At 46.2% G+C, this 20,611-nt stretch overlaps 1 protein-coding gene across 1 annotated transcript in view; it reads left to right on the plus strand.

Moving 5' to 3' along the window:
• Nucleotides 1-20,611, plus strand: part of PTK7 (protein tyrosine kinase 7 (inactive)) — a 113,903-nt gene that overhangs the window by 84,693 nt on the left and 8,599 nt on the right. Inside the window, exons 4-14 of the mRNA XM_081903786.1 lie at nt 2,412-2,599; nt 4,605-4,755; nt 5,659-5,789; nt 7,321-7,590; nt 8,396-8,529; nt 11,139-11,274; nt 11,589-11,708; nt 11,954-12,103; nt 14,038-14,188; nt 16,788-16,915; nt 18,070-18,273. Of these exons, the coding sequence (XP_081759912.1) occupies nt 2,412-2,599; nt 4,605-4,755; nt 5,659-5,789; nt 7,321-7,590; nt 8,396-8,529; nt 11,139-11,274; nt 11,589-11,708; nt 11,954-12,103; nt 14,038-14,188; nt 16,788-16,915; nt 18,070-18,273 (1,763 nt within the window). The remainder of the gene's footprint in view (nt 1-2,411; nt 2,600-4,604; nt 4,756-5,658; nt 5,790-7,320; nt 7,591-8,395; nt 8,530-11,138; nt 11,275-11,588; nt 11,709-11,953; nt 12,104-14,037; nt 14,189-16,787; nt 16,916-18,069; nt 18,274-20,611) is intronic.

Raw genomic sequence — 20,611 nt, forward strand, 5'->3', positions numbered from 1 at the left:
CCACACCCACTGATGAAGGTTCTGATTCTGAGTCTGAAACTGAATCAGATGATTCAGAGGATTTCAAGAGTGCGAAAGCCTCTATGCGACCCTCTGAAAGCTCTGATCAAGAATTGGAGGAACCATTGTTCACAATAGGTCACTTTTCTCCTAAGAAGGAAGAGGAGAGTGTTGAAGACCTAAGGCTAATTCGCAGGTCACAGAGAGCCACAAAAGGCAGACCTCCAAAGAGATTTGCTGATGAGTTTGCCAAGATAGCAGTAACAGCTGTTAAAAGCTCCAAGAAGGTTTTTGAACCTTCAAGTTTCCAAGAAATCCAGGATTTGGATTCAAAGGAAGCTGAGCCATGGTTAAATGCCATGAAGGCTGAGCTTGATTCCTTGGAAAGGAACAAAACATGGGACCTAGTTCCAATAGTTCCAGGAATGAAATTGCTTGGAAGCAAATGGGTCTTCAAAGCGAAGACTGATCAAAATGGCAAGGTAGTCAGACACAAAGCCAGATTGGTAGCCAGAGGATTTGCTCAGGTACCAGGTGAAGACTATCACGAGACCTACTCACCCACAGTGAGGTATGAGAGCATTAGGCTTATGCTCAAGCTAGCTGCAGAGGAGAATCTGCACATTAGTCACCATGATGTGAATACAGCTTTTCTGTACGGATCTCTAGGTGAATCACTTTATATGCTTCCACCTGATGGCGTACAGGTAAAACAGGGATTTGTTTGTGCTCTGAAAAGGTCCCTTTATGGTCTCAAACAAAGTGCACGGTGTTGGCACACAAAACTCACTGAAGTATTGTTTTCTCTAGGTTTTAAGCAAGGGAAATCTGATCCATGTGTATTTGTCAAAGAGGAGGGGCAAAAGAAACTGTATTGTTTGTTTTATGTTGATGATCTTTTATTCTTTTGGAAAGATGTCACAATGTACAATAACGCCCTAGCTCAACTGAAAGAGCACTTTGACATGAAAGATCTTGGTGAGGTAAACAACTACCTATCTCTTGAAATAGAGAGAGATCAAGATGGTAACATTCTAGTACACCAGTCACGGAAAATTGCTGATGTGTTAAGCAAACTAAACCTGATGGATGCTAACCCTGTAGACACACCGATGACAACAGGTTATCAGGTAGAAGACACTGAAGAAGCATTTTCTGACACTACACTGTACAGAAGTGTGCTAGGCAAGCTAAACTTCATTGCCAGATGTTCAAGACCAGACATTGCTGTAAGCTGTAATTTGCTAAGCAGACAAGTCAACAATCCTACTGTTAAGGATTGGAAAGCTCTGAAACGCATAGCGCGGTATTTGAAAGGCACTATGCATTACAGACTGAGATTTAACAATCAGAAGTCTGGTGGTCTTGAGATATTTGCAGATGCAAGTTTTGGAAGTGACACTACAGACAGGAAAAGTACGTCTGGAGTTTGCTATAAGTACAATCAGGGTCTATTTGATTGGTCGTGCAAGAAGCAAACAACAGTTAGCTTAAGAACTGAATGCACTGTCTTATTCACTTAAGGATTGTGAATGGTTGTTACAATTGTGCAAAGACATGAAAATTCCTGTCAAATGTCCAATCCAGCTTTACCAGGACAACAAAGCATGTTTGGCTTTGCTGAATTCTGAAGGTTGTAAGCAAAGCACGAAGCACTTGCAATTGAAGTTGCAACATGCTAGGGAACGTATTCAGAAGGGACTCGTAACGGTGTCCTATATGCCAGGTAATGAAATTCCTGCTGATGTATTGTCCAAGATTGTATCAAGGGATCAACACTGTACCTATGTGCAGAAGTTGGGTTTGTACTGATATTGTACGAACACGCTGCCCAGTGATGTTCACAGAAAGGGGGAGGATGTTGGTTTCTGCTTCCCTCACTGAGCAGCAGAAGTGCTTGTCACAAGACAATGTTTACATTCCACAGTCTGTACTGTTGGAGGTTTTCCCACGGGAACGGGAGACTGGATGTGACGTACACTGGTTTCCTGTTTTTCACTGCTCTTTGCAGTTTCAGTTTGTGATTCTCTCCGTGCTTCAGAGGAGAGATGACGCTTCTCTGCTCCAGCAGAGGGAAAATGTTTTTCTGTAACTTACCAGCTTTGAACTGTAAATAAAGTAGTATAGAGCATGTTGGCTCATACTTCTCATCATTCCGCTGTGCACTGGACACTGCTTATCAACAACAATATTATCCTCCCATACATTCTGGAGTATTTCAGTCTGGTTCGTTCTTCAAGAAACTTTTAAGCACTAAGAAGAGTTTAATAGAACAAATCTGAACTTCAGAGAGAAGGTAGATTTTCATCCCTCTTGCTGATGCCTGAATATGCTGTGGGAATTTGAAAATGATTCAGAGAGTTTTGATGATTTCCCTGTTGGCTGTAATCAAACTGCCTGTGTCTTCCCAGCCCGACGAGCCAGTGGTTCCGGGATGGGACCCAGATTGAAGACGACCGAACCAACTATTCCGTCAACAACAAGGAACGGACGTTGACCCTCAAGAGCGCGAGCCCAGATGACAACGGGGTCTATTTCTGCTGTGCTCGGAATGCCATGGCCTCGGTGTGCAGCAGCAACTTCACTCTCAACATCATAGGCAAGTGGGTGTGTTTCTCATTGTGGGAAAGGTCTCGAGTGATGGCCTTTTGTTGGACGCAGGGTAAGCCCAGGCATGTAATTGCCCAAGGACTGCATCCAAGAGATAACCACAGGGGCCTCTGCAGACAGCTCTACAGTGGTACCTCGGGTTACAGACGCTTCAGGTTACAGACGCTTCATACCTCGGGTTAAGAACGTTGCTTCAGGATGAGAACAGAAATCGTGCGGTGGTGGCGTGGCAGCAGCAGGAGACCCCATTAGCTAAAGTGGTAACTCAGGTTAATGACAGTTTCAGGTTAAGAACGGACCTCCAGGACGAATTAAGTTCTTAACCCGAGGTACCACCGTATAGAAGAATCTTGCATCATGGTGGTGGACCTGCTTGGATGTTGCATTCTAGCCAGAGGTGTGCCTGCAGATATAAAAGCCCCCGTCCTCATTCTCTTGTGCCTCTTTGCGTTTTATTTTAAGAAAGGAAACTACAGAGGTACCTCAGGTTACAAACACTTCGGGTTACAGACTCCACTAACCAGGAAGTAGTACCTCGGGTCAAGAACTTTGCCCCAGGATGAGAACAGAAATCGTGTGGCGGCAGCATAGCTGCAGTGGGGGGCCCCATTAGCTAAAGTGGTACCTCAGGTTAAGAATGGTTTCAGGTTAAGAACAGACCTCTGGATCAAATTAAGTTCATAACCAGAGGAACCACTGTATTGACCCGGAGGAAGGAACCCTAGGTAATTGAGGAGGGACACAAATAAGTGCTTCTTCAGACTGCACACAGTGTCATGGACCGGCAAAGGAGTGGTGGGAGGCACCAGCTGGGAAGTAGGCTTAGAGACACAGAGACAGGAGATTGGTGGTGGAATGACAACGAGTGGTCAGAGGGAGCAGACCAGGAGGAGGAGATCAGAGAGGCTGCTGAAGAAGCCAGGGGGTCTCCCCCTCCTGCCGCGACCAGCTCCTCTCCCCGCTGGTCTTCTAGGACCAGAAGAGGTATGAAGAGGGTGGAGCAAAGAGAGACAAAGCAACAGAGTCTCAGATCGATTGGCAAGGACCCAGGGAAAGAAGAGACTTAGGGAACTGTGGGAAGGCCGGGACCTTCAGTCCTCGCAACTGCCTCGTTGGGGCAAGATCTGCCGGGAAGAGTTGCTGTGCTCACTAGGCCTGGCCTCCTGAGCTGCTTGTGTCTTTGAATAGAGAGTTCGCTGAAACCGTATGAGTTGTTACTGCTCCTGGCACCCACCCCTGACACCGGGTGGTTGACTGCCACAAGGTGTAACAGTAAAGCACAAGGCAGTCAGTGGCCGCTAGTCATGATGGCTATATATTATTTCGGGGTCAGAAGCAGTATGCCTTTGGGTCTAGTTGCTGGGGCTCAAGAAGTGCTGTGCTCATTTCCTGGGCTTCCTATAGGCATCTGATGGGCCATTGTGGATCAGATACAGATGGGCTATAATAATAATAATAATAATAATAATAATAATAATAATAATAATAATATTTATTTATACCCCACCCTCCCCAGCCAAGGCCGGGCTCAGGGCGGCTAACAAGCAATAATAAAAACAAGTTGAATGAATACAACTTAAAAACAAGATTAAAATACAACATTAAAATATTAAAATGCAGCCTCATCACAGGAGGAGAAAGGAAAAAGAAAAAAGAAAGAGGGGGAGGGAATCAAATTGGCTCCAAGCCAAAGGCCGGGCGGAACAACTCCGTCTTACAGGCCCTGCGGAAAGAAAGCAGATCCTGCAGGGCCCTGGTCTCATGAGGGAGAGCGTTCCACCAGGCCGGGGCCAGCGTTGAAAAGGCCCTGGCTCTGGTTGAAGCTAATCTAACTTCCTTAGGGTCTAGGACCACTAGGGTGTTGCTATTTATGGACCTTGAGGCTCTCCGTGGGGCATACCGGGAGAGGCGGTCCCGTAGGCTCGAGGGTCCTAGGCCTAGGGTCTTATGCGATAAACCATTACTTTCTCATGTTCCCCTTTTCCTCACGCCAGATGAAAGCTTTCCTCGCCCCGTGATTGTTCCTGAGAACCAGATTGTCAATAGGAATGAGGAGGCCATGTTCCACTGCAAGTTCCAAGCTGTGCCACCTCCCACCCAGGAATGGCTATTCGAAGACGACACTCCTGTTTCCAATAAGTCCAGGTAATCCGCCCTTTTAAGGACAGAAAACATTCTGGTGGGCGCTGCTCATGTGAAATATATATTTCCCATTTCCTCCCAGCGTAAGGGAAGTGGACGTAGCTGGAGCCTGGCAAAACGGCTTACTCTGTGGTATCAATCCCTTCATACATTAATTAGGCTTAAGCATACAGGTCTGCTTTATTTTTCATTGGTATCCTTTTATTCAAGACACAACTGCAACTTACGTTAATAGAAAGCCCACCTGAAAACATGGTCAGCTATGGTTAGGTCTAAAGATGCACCAATCCTTCCCATTCACAATAATTATTATGTCTTATATGTGCTTTTTAAAATATATATATATGTGGGTTAAACCACAGAGCCTAGGACTTGCCGATCAGAAGATCGGCGGTTTGAATCCCCGCGACGGGGTGAGCTCCCGTTGCTCGGTCCCTGCTCCTGCCAAGCTAGCAGTTCAAAAGCACGACAAAATGCAAGTAGATAAATAGGTACCGCTCCGGCAGGAAGGTAAACGGCGTTTCCGTGTGCTGGTCTGGTTCGCCAGAAGCGGTTTAGTCATGCTGGCCACATGACCCGGAAGCTGTACGCCGGCTCCCTTGGCCAATAAAGCCACAACCCCAGAGTCGCTCACGAGTGGACCTAACGGTCAGGGGTCCCTTTACCTTTACTATATGCTTTTTTATGATGAAACATTCATGATCCTGTATTCATTCTGTGCTCTCTTCTGCTTTGGTAGCCTTGTGGTTTTGACTTATAATGTCTGATGGAAATTTCAGTATAAAATATTTATCTAAAAATAAGGGGGTGGTGTTTTTGCACAGAGGCAAGCCTGCCTTTGCCTGTAAGCACCTCTTCTGCTGAAAGGTCATTGACGCTAGTCTTCTTCTCTTCCTGTCCCCAAAGGACGGTGCTGTTCTCCAACGGCTCTTTGCTGATACCTCAGGTGAAACCACGCAGTGCAGGAGTCTATAAATGTGTTGGTCGCGGGCAGAGGGGGAAGGCCGTTGTTTTGGAGGCAACGTTACAGCTGGCAGGTATGATGAGCGCCTCCAAAAGATTTCTTGCTTACTGAATTCATTGTTACATCTCTTTTTCCCCAAAAGAGGGCATGGGTAGCAAAAAACAAAACAAAACACGGTGTTAAAACAAAACACAATTACAAATAAAATAAAAACACATTTAAAACGGTTGAAAGCCTCTTAAAATAATTAAAAACATTGGAAGACAGGCCCATAAGAATTCCACTGCTATTAATTTCAGTGTTGCCAGGGAGATAGAGTCTTTCATTTGTCAAATGCTGCCTGAGATTTAATAGTAATTTCTTTCTTTCTTTCTTTCTTTCTTTCTTTCTTTCTTTCTTTCTTTCTTTCTTTATTGCAATTTTAATAAAATGGTGTCGGGGGGAACGGGACAATTCCACCAATGGAGAACTGCCTCTCCAAGAAGACCGTATTGTGGGTCAGCACTAACCAGGCAACAACCTGACAGTGGCAACAGCAGTGGAGCTTTCCCTGCTGATAGCAGGGCCCAATATGGTTGATACCAGGAACCACACTGTTTTTAGGGATTATGAGGATATTCCCCTAGCTTCCAAGGCTTTGGTCTGAAGGGTCTGGTCCTTGACATAATTCTGGGTAGGGCAGAGCTGACTGAATTTGGCCTCCTTCACCCCTTTCCCCAAGACCTGAGTGGTCCACATGTGGCAATATAACACTGATTCCCCCCTCACCTCTAATCACTTACTTATCTTTCAGTGGGACAAGGTTCAGTTGAATCTGCTCTTTTATTACATACATCGGAGCATTTCAGGCCTTCCATAGAATCATTTATACACTTCTCTTTACGGTTCGCTTTTTTCAAGTCCCTTTGAATTCACTTTCCTGAAAAATACAACTACAGTCGTACCTTGGAAGTCCAACAGAATCCGTTACAGAAGTCCGTTCGACTTCCAGAACGTTTGAAAACTGAAGCATGGCTTCTGATTGGCTGCAGGAAGCTCCTGCAGCCAATCGGAAGCCCCGTCGGAAGTTTTGGCATTCAAAAAAAACGTTTGAAAACCGGAACAGTCGCTTCCGGGTTTGTGACGTTCGAGAACTAGGCTGTTCGACTTCCAAGGTACGACTGTAACAGCGAATAAGAATATGGTCAATTGCTGTAAAAGAAAAATTAAAGAGATTACATGAACTGAGTTACACAAATGATGTATATGATTTTGTGGAAATACGGCATCCTTTTATAAAATACTTTGCTGATAACCCTGAAGAACGGTAACCGCCAAAATCACAGATTGGACTTGAGCAAACTTAACTGGATTGATCCATCCTGGAGGGGGGGGGGTAAGTTGGGATTCTGTTTTTGTATCTTTAATTTTTTTGAAATCAATAAAACATTATTATTATTATTATTATTATTATTATTATTATTATTATTACTACTACTACTAATACTACTAATACTACTACTACTCCCAAATATGAGGCTACATATTTGTGGCATGGTCTCCCCTCAGCTCTCCCCAATCTGAAACCGCTGCTTTCTAAGTTCAGCACCTGCATTTCTCCTCAGAAATCGAAGATTTCACCTACCTGTTTGGCCCAAAGACGTTCATTGCCAACAAAGAGCAGCGGGTGTCCTGCATAGCGCCTCGGGGAGTCCCTGAACCCCGTATCTGGTGGGAGAGAAATGGCGCCCCACTCCCTGCGACTGGCAGGGTACACCAAGAAGTCGAGGACCTCGTCTTCACTAGCGTTGTAGAAAAGGACTCTGGAGTGTACACCTGTCATGCGGTGAACAAGGCTGGGGAGAAGAAGCAGAACCTGACCATCACAGTAGCAAGTAAGCGGACTCCTTTTGCAGATACTGAGAGCGCGCAAGGAGCACCGTGTGGGAGAGAGTCATGGGTGGTGTGGGATTGAGAGGAAAGGAAAGGGAGGGTCCAGTTCTGGTTCAGGGTTGAGAGTTTGGTGGACAAAACCAGCTACCCCTTGGTTCTTGGGACTGGATTGGCCCTGCACTGGAGTTTTGGCCTAAACTGTGGTTTTCCCAAGATCAGCGATGAGGAAGCTCGGGTCTGGGGACTGAATATGGCCCTCCAGTCCTCTCTATATGGCCCTCAGCACTCTTCCCAGGCCCAGCTCCAGGCTATTTCCCTCAATGGCTCTGCTCTGCTCCCTCCCCAGAGTCCTTTTTCCTGGCTGGAAACTGCCCTTGAACTGTGATAATTGATAGAATCATAAAGTTCTATAAATTCACAGAATCATAGAGTTGGAAGGGACCACGAATGTATGTGCTGCTGGTGTGTGTGGAAACCTCAGGCTTTTGGTGTACCCAGGTGCGAGTAATATCCGTCCCCTCACCCACTTTTACCTCAGGCCCTCTCCCACCACTGATGTGCGGCCCCCAGAAGGTTGCCCATGAGGGAATGTGGCCCTCTGGTTGGAAAAGGTTCCCCATCTCTTCCCTAGATCCTTTCAGCAGGTCAACGGTGGCTTCCTTGCCACGTTCTTTGAATTACTGCCACAACTCTTGGGCAAGTTATTCCGCAGGCCTCGTGTGCTTAAGATGGCATGGGATGATCTTACCGTTTTTCCTGCTCTTGAGTCAGCTATGACGAGTGTCTGCTTTTCTCTCCTGCCTCCAGCTATGCCAAAATGGGTGGAAAAACCCAAGGACAGCCAGCTAGAAGAGGGCAAGCCAGGATACCTCCACTGTCTCAGCAAATCGTCTCTGAAGCCCACAGTCAGCTGGTTTCGCAATGGCATCCCCATTTCAGAGGTAAGTGCTGAGGGGCTTTGTGGAACTGGCTCCCCAATTCTGCAGCTGTTACTCCTTTATTGCTCTTTGCTTATATTTTAAGCAGTAAAAGGTAAAGGTAAAGGACCCCTGGACGGTTGAGTCCAAAGATGATGGCACTCATCTCGCTTTTCAGGCTGCGGGAGCCAGCATTTGTCTGCAGACAGCTTTCATGGTCATGTGGCCAGCATGACTAAGCTGCTTCTGGCGCAACAGAACACCGTGACGGAAGCCAGAGCGCACAGAAATGCCATTTACCTTCCCGCCGCAGCAGTACCTATTTATCTACTTGCACTGGCATGCTTTTGAACTGCTAGGTTGACAGAGCAACAGGAGCTCACCTGGTCACAGGGATTCGAACCACCGACCTTCTTATCGGCAAGCTGAAGAGGCTCAGTGGTTTAGACCACAGTGCCACCCACATCCTTACAAGTTGAAGCAGTCCATCCTCTCCCTGCCCCTACCCCATCACAGTTCTCGTTTTACTGTTTCGGGGACAGGAGTAGAGGATTCTCAATTGTGCTGCAAGACGAACCTGCTGAATCAGGCGAGTGGCCCCATCCAAGTGGCCCCATTGGAGACCTCTGGGTACTGAGTGGTATATAAATTCAATAAATAATAATAATCTAGTACAGCCTTCTGGCTGACCAGCTTCCTGCAGGAAGCCTGAAAACGGACATGAGCACAACAGCACTCTGCTCACCTGTGATTCCCAGCAGCTGGGTGTCAGAGATATTATGCCTGTGTCTTAGGGATGTATTTTTGTATGTGAGTATACATGCCTGTGGGGATGCGGGTGGCGCTGTGGGTTAAACCACAGAGCCTAGGGCTTGCTGATCAGAAGGTTGGCGCGATGGGGTGAGCTCCCGTTACTCGGTCCCAGCTCCTGCCAACCTAACAGTTCGAAAGCACGTCAAAGTGCAAGTAGATAAATAGGTACCACTCCGGCGGGAAGGTAAACGGCGTTTCCGTGTGCTGCTCTGGTTCACCAGAAGCGGCTTAGTCATGCTGGCTACATGACCCGGAAGCTGTATGCCGGCTCCCCTGGCCACTAAAGCGAGATGAGCGCTGCAACCCCAGAGTCGGCCACAACTGGACCTAATGGTCAGGGGCCCCTTTACCCTTTACCTTTATACATGTCTGCGTCCCGAATACAGTGTGTGTTTCAAGAAGGGGCGCATCGGTGCCCTCAAGAGAGCCCCCCCCCCATTACAGCACAGCGAACCAACCCAATTAAACACGGCCATGTGGCCTCCGGTCAGAGCCGCCATTTCCCCCCCCCCTCTCTCTCTCTCTCTCTCTCTCACACACACACACACATGCTCATTTAAACCCTCGTTGTGTGGTCTTGCAGTTCAACAGCTGACTGTGTCCCGTGGCTGTCTATATATGTGCGTATGTATGCATATCAGGTTCCAACCGGCTTAATCCTATTATGCAATTAAATCCTTTTCATAAAAAAAAAAATACAACAAAAGGGAGACGGGCTCAAGCATCTGACACAGAACTAAAGAGGCTTTCATTTGCAGTCTCCTTTTTCAGTCCCCCCTTTCCCCTGTGAGATGCTTCTAGAAACAGGGCCCTGTTCTGGCTGTTGCAAACATGAGCCAACTAGAACCTCGTTGGTGGTGGAGACTTGACTGTGCTAGGTAGATAAAGGGGGCACTTGAGGTTCTTTTGAATTCTGCTGTGGGGCATTGGGGCTGGTGTCAGAGCCAGTTCTGCTGCCTACAAAACAGACTTTTCACTTTCCTAGTTACACCTTTTAAGAAACAGATTTTTTTTAAAAAATGGGGGGGGATTCTTCCGATTTTTATTTTTATTTAGTGGTTCTTTGCTATTCTTTTCCGAGGCAAATCAGGGATGCCCTAACTTGCTGGCGATTTATTTATATGGTAAATTTATTTACTGCTTGATTGTAGGGGGATGAGGACCCTTAAAAACAGCTTACAGAAAAGAGAAAACGGTGAAATTATCACAGAGAAATTTACAGCCGTGATTTCAAACGTACAGAAAGTTAAAACCGGAATGGAATGGACTAAAACAAATTAAAACTCATGCACAATTTCTAAACACCTGGGTAGGCTTGTCTGAATAAGAACAATAATTTGTAATAGTTTATGACTTGTACCCTACCCATTTGACTGCGTTGCCCCAGCCACTATGGGTGGTTTGCAACAGAATGTGTAAAGAGAAGAAGCAAAAATGAGACATTGAGAACTTTCCAATAATTTATTATTGAATGCCATCAGCAGGCATCAAAAAGAATACAGGGAAGGCGCTTTTCTGATATCAATAGGCAGGGAGTTCCACAGTGTTGATGGTGCCACACTAAACAATCCAGTTCTTACAGATGCAGTGCAGTATTGTGTTGTGCCTGCAAAAGCGCCAATTCCACCGATCAAAGTGAACTTTGGGGGCTCTGAAAAGGCATAAGGGTAAAAATGAAGGTTCAGGTGTAGTCTCCGGCAGCGGAAACGGAAGAAGTAGCCTGCACAAAAATCACCCCCTGGAATTGTTTCTTTTGACTTGGGGGACCTTAAAAGGCCTTTGCGCTCATCATATATTGGCCATTTCTGTACCTCTGGCAGGATTCCCGCTTTGAAATTGCCGAGAATGGGACGCTGCGGATTAACAACGTGGAAGTGTACGACGGGACAGTGTTCAAGTGTGTGAGCAGCACACCAGCCGGGAGCATTGAGGAGCAGGCTCGGGTGCATGTCCTTGGTATGCGACTCCTGTTGGGGGGGAACTCTTCTTGTTTTCTGTATGCATGTGCTACACAAAACAAACGCATGCGCTCACAATTCAGCTGGGATTCCTTCATTGCTAAATGACCCCTGGGAATCCCTTCCGACTATGAATCATTCGGTCAGCGTGCGTCTCCTGCTCCTGAAGAATTGGAGCCTTTTCAGGGCCTCGTGTGCCTGAGTCTGTGCCTCCCTCAAGCGCTAAACTGTCTTGTAAGGAGACCTAAGGATTCATTGTTTTGTGTTTGATTACTGTGCTCATGTCTCCTTACCCGGGCATTTTAATTTCAGAAAAGCTGAAGTTCACCCCTACCCCTCAGCCTCAGCAGTGTGTCGAGTTTGATAAAGAGGTCACCGTCTCTTGCTCCGCCACAGGCCGGGAAAAGCCTGCAATCCAGTGGATTAAAACCGGTGAGGAGGAAATGTTCAGAGTGTGCAATGGGCTTTGTATCGACAGGCCTTACTGCAAAAAAATGTCTCTAGGTGTTTGCCTTTTGCAGAGAAGCGCAGGGGCTTTGCAGTTTCTAAAATGTTCATTGTCCTTTGTTGACAATAGTTTCCCATCTCTGCAAAGCTAATCCTTCGCCAGGACATGGTAGGTCTTAGTCGGCTACTTGCGATCTGCTCCTGAGTTATCTTTCTACTCCTCTACCCAGACGGGAGCAGCCTGCCAGCCCGGGTCAGTCAGAATGCAGGAAACATGAGCTTTCGTAAAGTGACGAGGAGCGACGCCGGAAAGTATACTTGCATTGCTTCCAACGGCCCTCAGGGAGAGATCAGAGCGACCGTCCAGCTCACAGTGGCAGGTAAGCATTGGGTAGAAGAGGATTGTCTTTTTAAACAGTGCTTGGCGACTTAAGAGTTCCGAGATCCGCCAGCCTGATTTTCTGAGGAGGCCTGTGGGGTGGTCAGTAGTCACTCTTGGTAAAATGTTGACATTTGGGTCAACACCACCAAAGAGGTGGGCTCCTGTTCATGGCTCTAGACACACTGCCCACCTGATAGCTCAGTCAGTAGAGCATAAAACTCTTGATCTCGGGGTCGTGGGTTTGAGCCCCACATTGGGCTAAAGATTCCTTCATTGCAGGGGTTGGAATAGAGGACCTTTGCGGTCCCTTCCAACTCTACAATTCTGTGCTTCTGTGACCCTTGTAATGCTGTTTTGTGTGTGTGTGTGTGTGTGTGTGTGTGTGTGTGAGAGAGAGAGAGAGAGAGAGAGAGAGAGAGAGAGAGATTGACAGAGAGGCAGACAGACAGACAGACACAGACTAAGGCTGGGCAATACAGTGGTACCTCAGGTTACATATGCTTCAGGTTACATAAGCTTCAGGTTACAGACTCCGCTAACCCAGAAATAGTGCTTCAGGTTAAGAAATTTGCTTCAGGATGAGAACAGAAATTGTGCTCCAGCGGCGTAGCGGCAGCAGGAGGCCCCATTAGCTAAAGTGGTGCTTCAGGTTAAGAACAGTTTCAGGTTAAGAACGGACCTCCGGAACGAATTAAGTACTTAAGCTTAGATACCACTGTATTTAGTTTTCAACATTTTGATATATCACCAGCTAGATACTGTGATGTACTGATAAATCGTAATACCAGAAATATGGATGGAACTATGTGGAGGTATTGGGGGTGTCACAGGTTTCTCTTATGATTTTTGATTTTATACCTTTCAATAATTTTGCAATCATTTTAACATTTCAAAACTCGACTTCCTACCCCCTCTTTTTGAGGTTCCTTAAATTTATTTTTTAATATTTTCTGCATATTCCATATTAATTTAATCATTTGTTCATCTACTTTAAATGTATACTCTTATAAAACTGCAGGTTATTACAATACAGTCGTACCTTGGAAGTCGAACGGAATCCGTTCTGGAAGTCCGTTTGACTTATGTTCAGAAACCAAAGCGTGGCTTCTGATTGGCTGCAGGAGCTTTCAATCAGTTGGAAGCTGCAGAAGCCCCGTCAGACATTCGGCTTCCAAAAGAAAGTTCAAAAACCAGAACAATCACTTCTAGTTTTCGGGAGCTGGAACGTCTGACTCCCAAGACATTCGGGAGCCGAGGTACGACTGTAGTCCTGCCAATGTTCTTATCTGTTTACAGTTTCTTTGTAAATATTCAATAAACCAATTCCATTCTTTATAAAAAGTTTTATTAAAAGTTGTATAGCTTTTTATAAAAAGTTATCTTGATTTCTTATTTTTCTGGTAAGTTTCGCCATTTCTGCATATTCCATAAGTTTTTGTATCCATTCTTTCGTCGGGACTTCTTTCCATTTTTGGACCGCTGTAGTACGGCTGGGTGTTTTTTGCCGCTGTAAGAGGGCTGGGTGATATATCATCCCAAACTGGTTTGAAGTCCATATCATGATGTCGGTTTCATATTTTTTGACCTGGCAATATATCGCGAATCATAGCGCACGCGTACACGCACCCACACCCCATAGCACGGCCTTTTTCAACAACTGGAAAAGCAGTATATAGACGTTTAAATAAGTGGCTTAGTCGTCAGTGGGATTCTGTGACTTCTGGGGGGAGAGGCTCTCAGAACTGATGGTTGCCATCCATATCGATTTCCAACATGCTCTCAGACATAATGTCTGCACCTGGGTGCAGCTGTCTTTCAGTCCTGCCTTTTCTTCTGGGAAAGAAAAAAGTGGCGAACCCTAATGTACCAAAACTCATACAATGATATGAAAAACAGCCGCCAAACAATGTGAAGTTTCTTCCTTATTTTTAGTTTTCATAAGCTTTAAGCTGAAGCCACAAGACACAACCGTCTACCCAGGACACACAGCCATGTTCCAGTGCCAAGCCGAAGGCGACCCGGCACCACAAATCCAGTGGAAAGGGAAGGACAGGATTCTGGAAGTCGACAAATTCGGGCCCAGGTAATGGTCCAAAAAATTCTCAATACCCCTATTGGGGAAAGGCACCCTTGCACTCACTAAGTTGCACCACCAGTGCTGCCGTCCTGCTTACGCAACAGACTTCTACTTGGATGGTGGAACTTCTCCCTTCTGAAGCCCCCCAAGATCTGCTGCATAGGCTTTTCTTTTGGGGGGTACATGGGGAGAGGAGAATGAAGGGAAGTCCTGGTGCTTAGCATTGGATTCAACCCAATGGATGTCCAAGTGACTCGTGTCTGTTGATTTCACCGAGTCTGCTCTTTCTTTATATCGTGCCTTTATCCCAAGAAGCTCTAGGTGGTGACCATACGTCTCCCCATTATATCCTCACAACAGCAACAACCTTGCGAGGTAGGTTAGGCTCGAGAGTTAAGGGACTGGCCCAGGATCACCCAGCAAACTTCATGCCCGAGTGGGGATTTGAACTCTGGTCTCCCAGGTCCTGGTCCAGGCCACTTAACCGCTGCACCACCCTGGCTGCAGAGTATGATTTAGTTGTATACAGCCCTTAACTTGTTCCTCCGTTGCCTCCTGCAACGAGCCTCTTGCATTCACCCGTTGCTTTATAGCAGGGCCTTGTCAACTTGAATTTCAAGTTCTGCTGCTGAAGAGAAGCATTTTTGCAGTAACTGCAGCTTAGTTGACCCAACTGTGTTGCCGTACTAAACCGCATCAGAAGGCTGTGTCTTGACGGTTCACCAAGCCTCTTGCCTGCTATGTTTTTACGGAGAGGGAGGCTGTCTTCTGCAAGACAGGGGTCACCTCCAGGCCTCTTGAGTCCTCTGGCTGCACTTCTCCACAAGCTTCTCCTTTTGTATATGTGCGTGGGAAGAGCATGGCACTCCCTAGCCCATGGCGCAGCTCTCCGGTTCCCGCACAGCTGAAGTGAACACAATAGGCAGGCAATTAAGGGATCATCCCTTTTGCTCTGAAGGGCATGCAGCAAGAACCTGCGTTTAGGGTTGATTAAAAAGCCAGGCAGACTCTTAACAAGAGCGTGCCTCAAAGCAGTACATCACTGTTGCAGTGGAAGGTGGAAGCACCCAGAGTGGAAGCACACTCTTGCTCAAAAGGATCCCTGGTAGCAGAGTGGGGAAAGGCTTTGGCCTAAAGCTTTGTAGGGTAGGAGGTGGAGGTCAGGGTGCACCAGTGGACTTGATCTGTTGGAAACCCCAGGGGTTAAATTTGGCCCTTGTCACTCTCCAGGCTACATCCCCCCACAACCAGTGATACCCTTCCACTGGCTCTTTTTTGCAGCCTCCTTGGGTGGGCCACACCTGGGATAGCTCAGTTGGTAGAGCACAGGACTCTTAATCTCTTCACCCTCATACCTACGGGACTGCCTCTCCCGGTATGCCCCATGGAGAGCCTCGAGGTCCATAAGTAGCAACACCCTAGTGGTCCCGGGCCCTAAGGAAGTTAGATTAGCCTCAACCAGAGCCAGGGCCTTTTCAACACTGGCTCTGGCCTGGTGGAACGCTCTGCCTCATGAGACCAGGGCCCTGCAGGATCTGATTTCTTTCCACAGGGCCTGTAAAACAGAGTTGTTCTGCCTGGCCTTTGGCTTGGAGCCAATTGGATTCCCTCCCCCTCTTTCTTTTTTCCTTTCTCCTCCTGTGATGAGGCTGCATTTTAATGTTTTAATGTTGTATTTTAATCTTGTTTTTAAGTTGTATTCATTCAACTTGTTTTTATTATTGCTTCTTAGCCGCCCTGAGCCCAGTCTTGGCTGGGGAGGGTGGGGTATAAATAAAAATTACTATTATTATTGTTATTAACCTGGGGGTTGTGGGTTTGAGCCCCGCGTTGGGCAAAAGATTCTTGTATTGCAGGGGGATGAACTCGATCACCCTTGGGTTCCCTTCCAACTCTACAGTCCTATGACTGTATGTCTTTAGACACCTGGCGAAAACATTCTTCTTTGTCCAGGCCCTTGGCCTTTGCAATATGAGTGGACTGTTGTCATGATTTTCTATTCTGATTTTATTATTTTTATTATTATGCCATGTAAATTATATTTTTGATGTTATAACTGCCCTGGGATCTTCGGGAAAAGGGCAGTATATAAATTGAATGACAGCCGTACCTTGGAAGTCGAACGGAATCTGTTCCGGAAGTCTGTTTGACTTCCAAAACGTTCGGAAACCAAAGCGTGGCTTCTGATTGGCTGCAGGAGGTTCCTGCAGCTAATCAGAAGCCTCGTCAGACGTTCAAAAATAGTTCACAAACCAGAACAGTCACTTCCGGGTTTGCGGCATTCAGGAGCCAAAACATTCAAGAACTAAGCTGTTCGAAAACCAAGGGACGACTGTATTATTATTATTATTGCTACTATTACAAGAAGAAGAAGAAGAAGAAGAAGAAGAAGAAGAAGAAGAAGAAGAAGAAGAAGAAGAAGAAGAAGAAGACGACGACGTAGTAATGCTAGTAGCAGGTGGTTGGCTTTTAGTCCACTAGAGCTGCTTCCCCAAAGATGCCATTCTGTGGTGCAGGTGTATTCTGTTTGCATAGAACCATTCTCTGGAGCTACCTAGGGCGGTTCTGCTTACTGCCCCCCCTTCTCGTCCGCTTCCTTTTGCAGGGTCCAAATTATGTCTAACAACTCTCTGGTAATCTATGATGTCACCAGTGAGGATTCCGGCAAGTACACGTGCATCGCCGGAAACAGCTGCAACATCAAGCATCACGAAGCTTTCCTCCACGTTGTGGGTAAGGGACGTTCGCATAATATGCCCGCTCAGCCACTTCACTCTGCAGAACTGGCACTGTTAAAGGCGCGCCACATACTACTCACTGCATATTTGTAAGAAATCAATCTTGCAGTGCCTGTTGACCTTGGGAAGATCCTTTCACGGTAATCTTCTCTGCGGCTGCTAAAAACATCTTTCTTTAGGCAAGCCTACCCATTTATATATACGTGTGGAATGTTGACATAGGCTTTAAATGTCTATGCCTAATAAAGTATCTTGATTGAGTGAGTGAGTGAGTGACAGGCTTTAATATGGTTTAAAAAAATTTCATTGATTTCAGTTATTTTTGTTGTTTTTTTCAATTTTTTATTAATTTTCACAAAATTATAAACAAACAAAACACACAAACAAACATAAATCATAACCTTATTGAACATTGTTATTAACATTGTTAAGTGACTTCCTCGCTTCCCCTTGGTTGAATTTCCATGCATATCCTTACAACGGCTTTCCAAATCCTAATTCTTTTAAACATAACTTAGTTCATTAACATCCTTATATCTTTTCAATTCAAAATTGTACATGTTAAACATCACTTAGCTTATATAAATTCCTAAGCCAATGATTTCAGTTATTTTTCAATGTTTTAGAAGTTATTTTTTAAAAAAATCCATGTTATTGTTTTATTCTCTTTGCAAACTGCTCTGAGGGTTGTTGTCTTTTTAAATTACAGACAAGCAACATACAAATTTTATGAAATAAGTGTCCATTTCAGAGTGGTCAGGCAAATGTGTTTGGGGTGCAAGAAAGTGACTCTGTTTTTTGGCAAGACATATTCCTCATTCTTGTGGTTGAAAAGGAGGAGAAGGACAGAATATTCTCGTGTTTGCATACTATGACACTTAACAGCATCACTAGGGGGTAGCTACCGTTGGACACAAAATACCCTACGCAGACTGGTTCTAACAACATCTGAAAAGAACCGTTCACCCTGCTCAAGAGGCTGGCACAGCTGTCCTGATGAAGGGAGGGTTGCCGGGCTAATTCTGTACATTGCAAAGAAAAGTTAAGAGCATGCTTGGTTGCGGTATGTACTGTGGCATGTGGTGACCAGATGTGGCCGCTGTGATCGCAGGCCTCTGTTTCATGTCATGCCCTCCCTCTTGCTTCCAGACAAACCGGTGACAGAAAGGGAGGGTGCACCAAGCAGCCACACTCCCTACAAGATGATCCAGACCATTGGGCTGTCCGTTGGAGCTGCGGTGGCGTACATCATCATTGTCCTGGGCCTCATGTTTTACTGCAAGAAGAGGAGGAAGGCGAACAGGCTGAAGAAGCAGCCGGAGGGGGAGGAGCCAGAGATGGAGTGCTTGAACGGTAAGATGTTGGAACTTGAATCCCGGCCAGGAATGGGGTAGCCTACATTCAGGTTAGGCTTCCTGGTTCAGAAGATGAATGAATTATTTGCCTTTGTTGTGGACAGATGCTTGGGCGTGCAATGGTTCCTTTTCAGGAAGGTAGCCTGAAGAACTGTCCAAGTTGATGTATAATAATAATAATAATTTATTATTTATACCCCGCCCATCTGGCTGAGTATCCCCAGCCACTCTGGGCAGCTCCCAACCGAGTGTTAAAAACAATACAGCATTAAATATTAAAAACTTCCCTAAACAGGGCTACCTTCAGATGTCTTTTAACAATAAGATAGCTGCTTATTTCCTTGACATCTGATGGGAGGGCGTTCCACAAGGCGGGCGCCACTACCGAGAAGGCCCTCTGCCTGGTTCCCTGTAACCTCACTTCTCGCAATGAGGGAACTGCCGGAAGGCCCTCGGAGCTGGACCTCAGTTTCCGGGCTGAACAATGGGGGTGGAGATGCTCCTTCAGGTATACTGGGTCAAGGCCGTTTAGGGCTTTAAAGGTCAGCACCAACACTTTGAATTGTGCTTGGAAACGTACTGGGAGCCAATGCAGATCTCTCAGAACCGGTGTTATGCGGTCCCGGCAACCACTCCCAGTCACCAGTCTAGCTGCCGCATTCTGGATTAATTGCAGTTTCCTGGTCACCTTCAAAGGTGGCCCCACGTAGAGCACATTACAGTAGTCCAAGCGAGAGATAACTAGAGCATGCACCACTCTGGCGAGACAGTCCGTGGGCAGGTAGGGTCTCAGCCTGCATACCAGGTGGAGCTGGTATCACACTGTGACAGAGCCTTCCCTCACTTGGGATGGTCCAAAGGATGTTGGACACCACAATTCCCAGCCAGCGCCAGCCAGCAGTTGTAGATTATGGGAGTTTTAGTGCAAAACACCTGGAGGACAGAGGACTTGGAAGGCCAGTCTAGGGATTATAGACGCTCACCTCCTAACTTAATCCATAACTTGTACTCAAAATCTGCCTGGAAAGTAGATAGCACTACTTGTTGTTGGGTTTGATTTTTTAATGGGGATCTGGGAAATTACAGGCAGTCAACTTAGCATCTGTCCCGGGTACCATATATTGGGAGAAAGTGGTATTAAAGGTGGAATGATGCAGAATATAGAAGTCTTGCTGAAGAAGTATTGGGTCCGGCAAAGCTGGTTCAGAGTTCTTTGAGAGTGTCAACAAGAGTGTGGGTAGAGGTGATCTGGTGGCACATTTGGACTTTCAAAATGCCCCTCACTGAAGGCTCCTAAGTAAACTTGTGGGATAAAAGGGCAGGGTCTCTTATAGATGAATAACTTACTAAAGAAACAAAGAATAGGAATAAACGGACACTCCCAGAATCGAGGGGGGCTGAGGACGTGTGCTTCTTACCTTGTTAATAAGTTATTTGGAGATAGGGATGGGCACTGAGGAGGCGACCAGATTATTCAGGATCCTGAAAACTCAAGGAGATTGAGAAGAGCTCCAAAAGGACCACTCTGAATCACGTGAATAAGCAGCAAAATAAGTTCAAAAGAATGCACATTGAGGCAAAAAATATTCCTAACTTCACACTTGCATCGATAGGATCTGAAGCATGCTATTCTGTCGCTTTTGTGGAGAGAAACTTAGCAAAACACTTTTAAAAATGGGAAGGAACTTCTATAAATTTGTTTATTTAGAGGGGGCATGATTTTAAATTACTGATGTTAGTAGGTTTTTGTAACTTTCCCTCCCAACGCTGATAATAACCTGCAGGAAATAATGTAGCTGTGCAGGGAGGGGACTGTCTGCCTCTTTCTAAATTGCTCTCTCCTGCCTTTTGAGATGTTTACAATGTCGCCGCAGCCTTTTCTGTGCAAGGCAAACTTCATCTGCCGGGCTCCTCTTGAGAATGCAGGAGCTGCCCAGAATACTCTCATTAATCCGTCACTGCCGACAGCGGGACCTGCCTGCTGCTTTGACTGCTGAGGGACTGTGATGAGTTCTGATCTCGACTACTGGAGGGTTATGAAATAACCACGAGGGGTATCCAGCAGGAGCCTCGAGTGATAGGCCAAACAGCAAGAGGGGCTAATCAAATTGCAGGAGCTGGAAGGCAGCCAGTTCTGTGCACTTAGCAGGCCCCTCTGAATTCTGTGGCAGCATCGCCCTCTAGTGACCAAGGAAAGCCGCTCTGTAGGGAAATGGACTGTTCTGCCTTGAAATAGATCCCAAATTCTAGAAGGCTGTTTGTATTGGGTCCTTGCTACAAAAACAAAGTTTTTGGGGGGGTGTCTGTGTGACACAGATAATGATCTGTCTTGTGGA

The sequence above is a fragment of the Podarcis melisellensis genome (assembly GCF_964234715.1).
Source record: "Podarcis melisellensis genome assembly, chromosome: 3".
NCBI classification, from domain to species: domain Eukaryota; kingdom Metazoa; phylum Chordata; class Lepidosauria; order Squamata; family Lacertidae; genus Podarcis; species Podarcis melisellensis.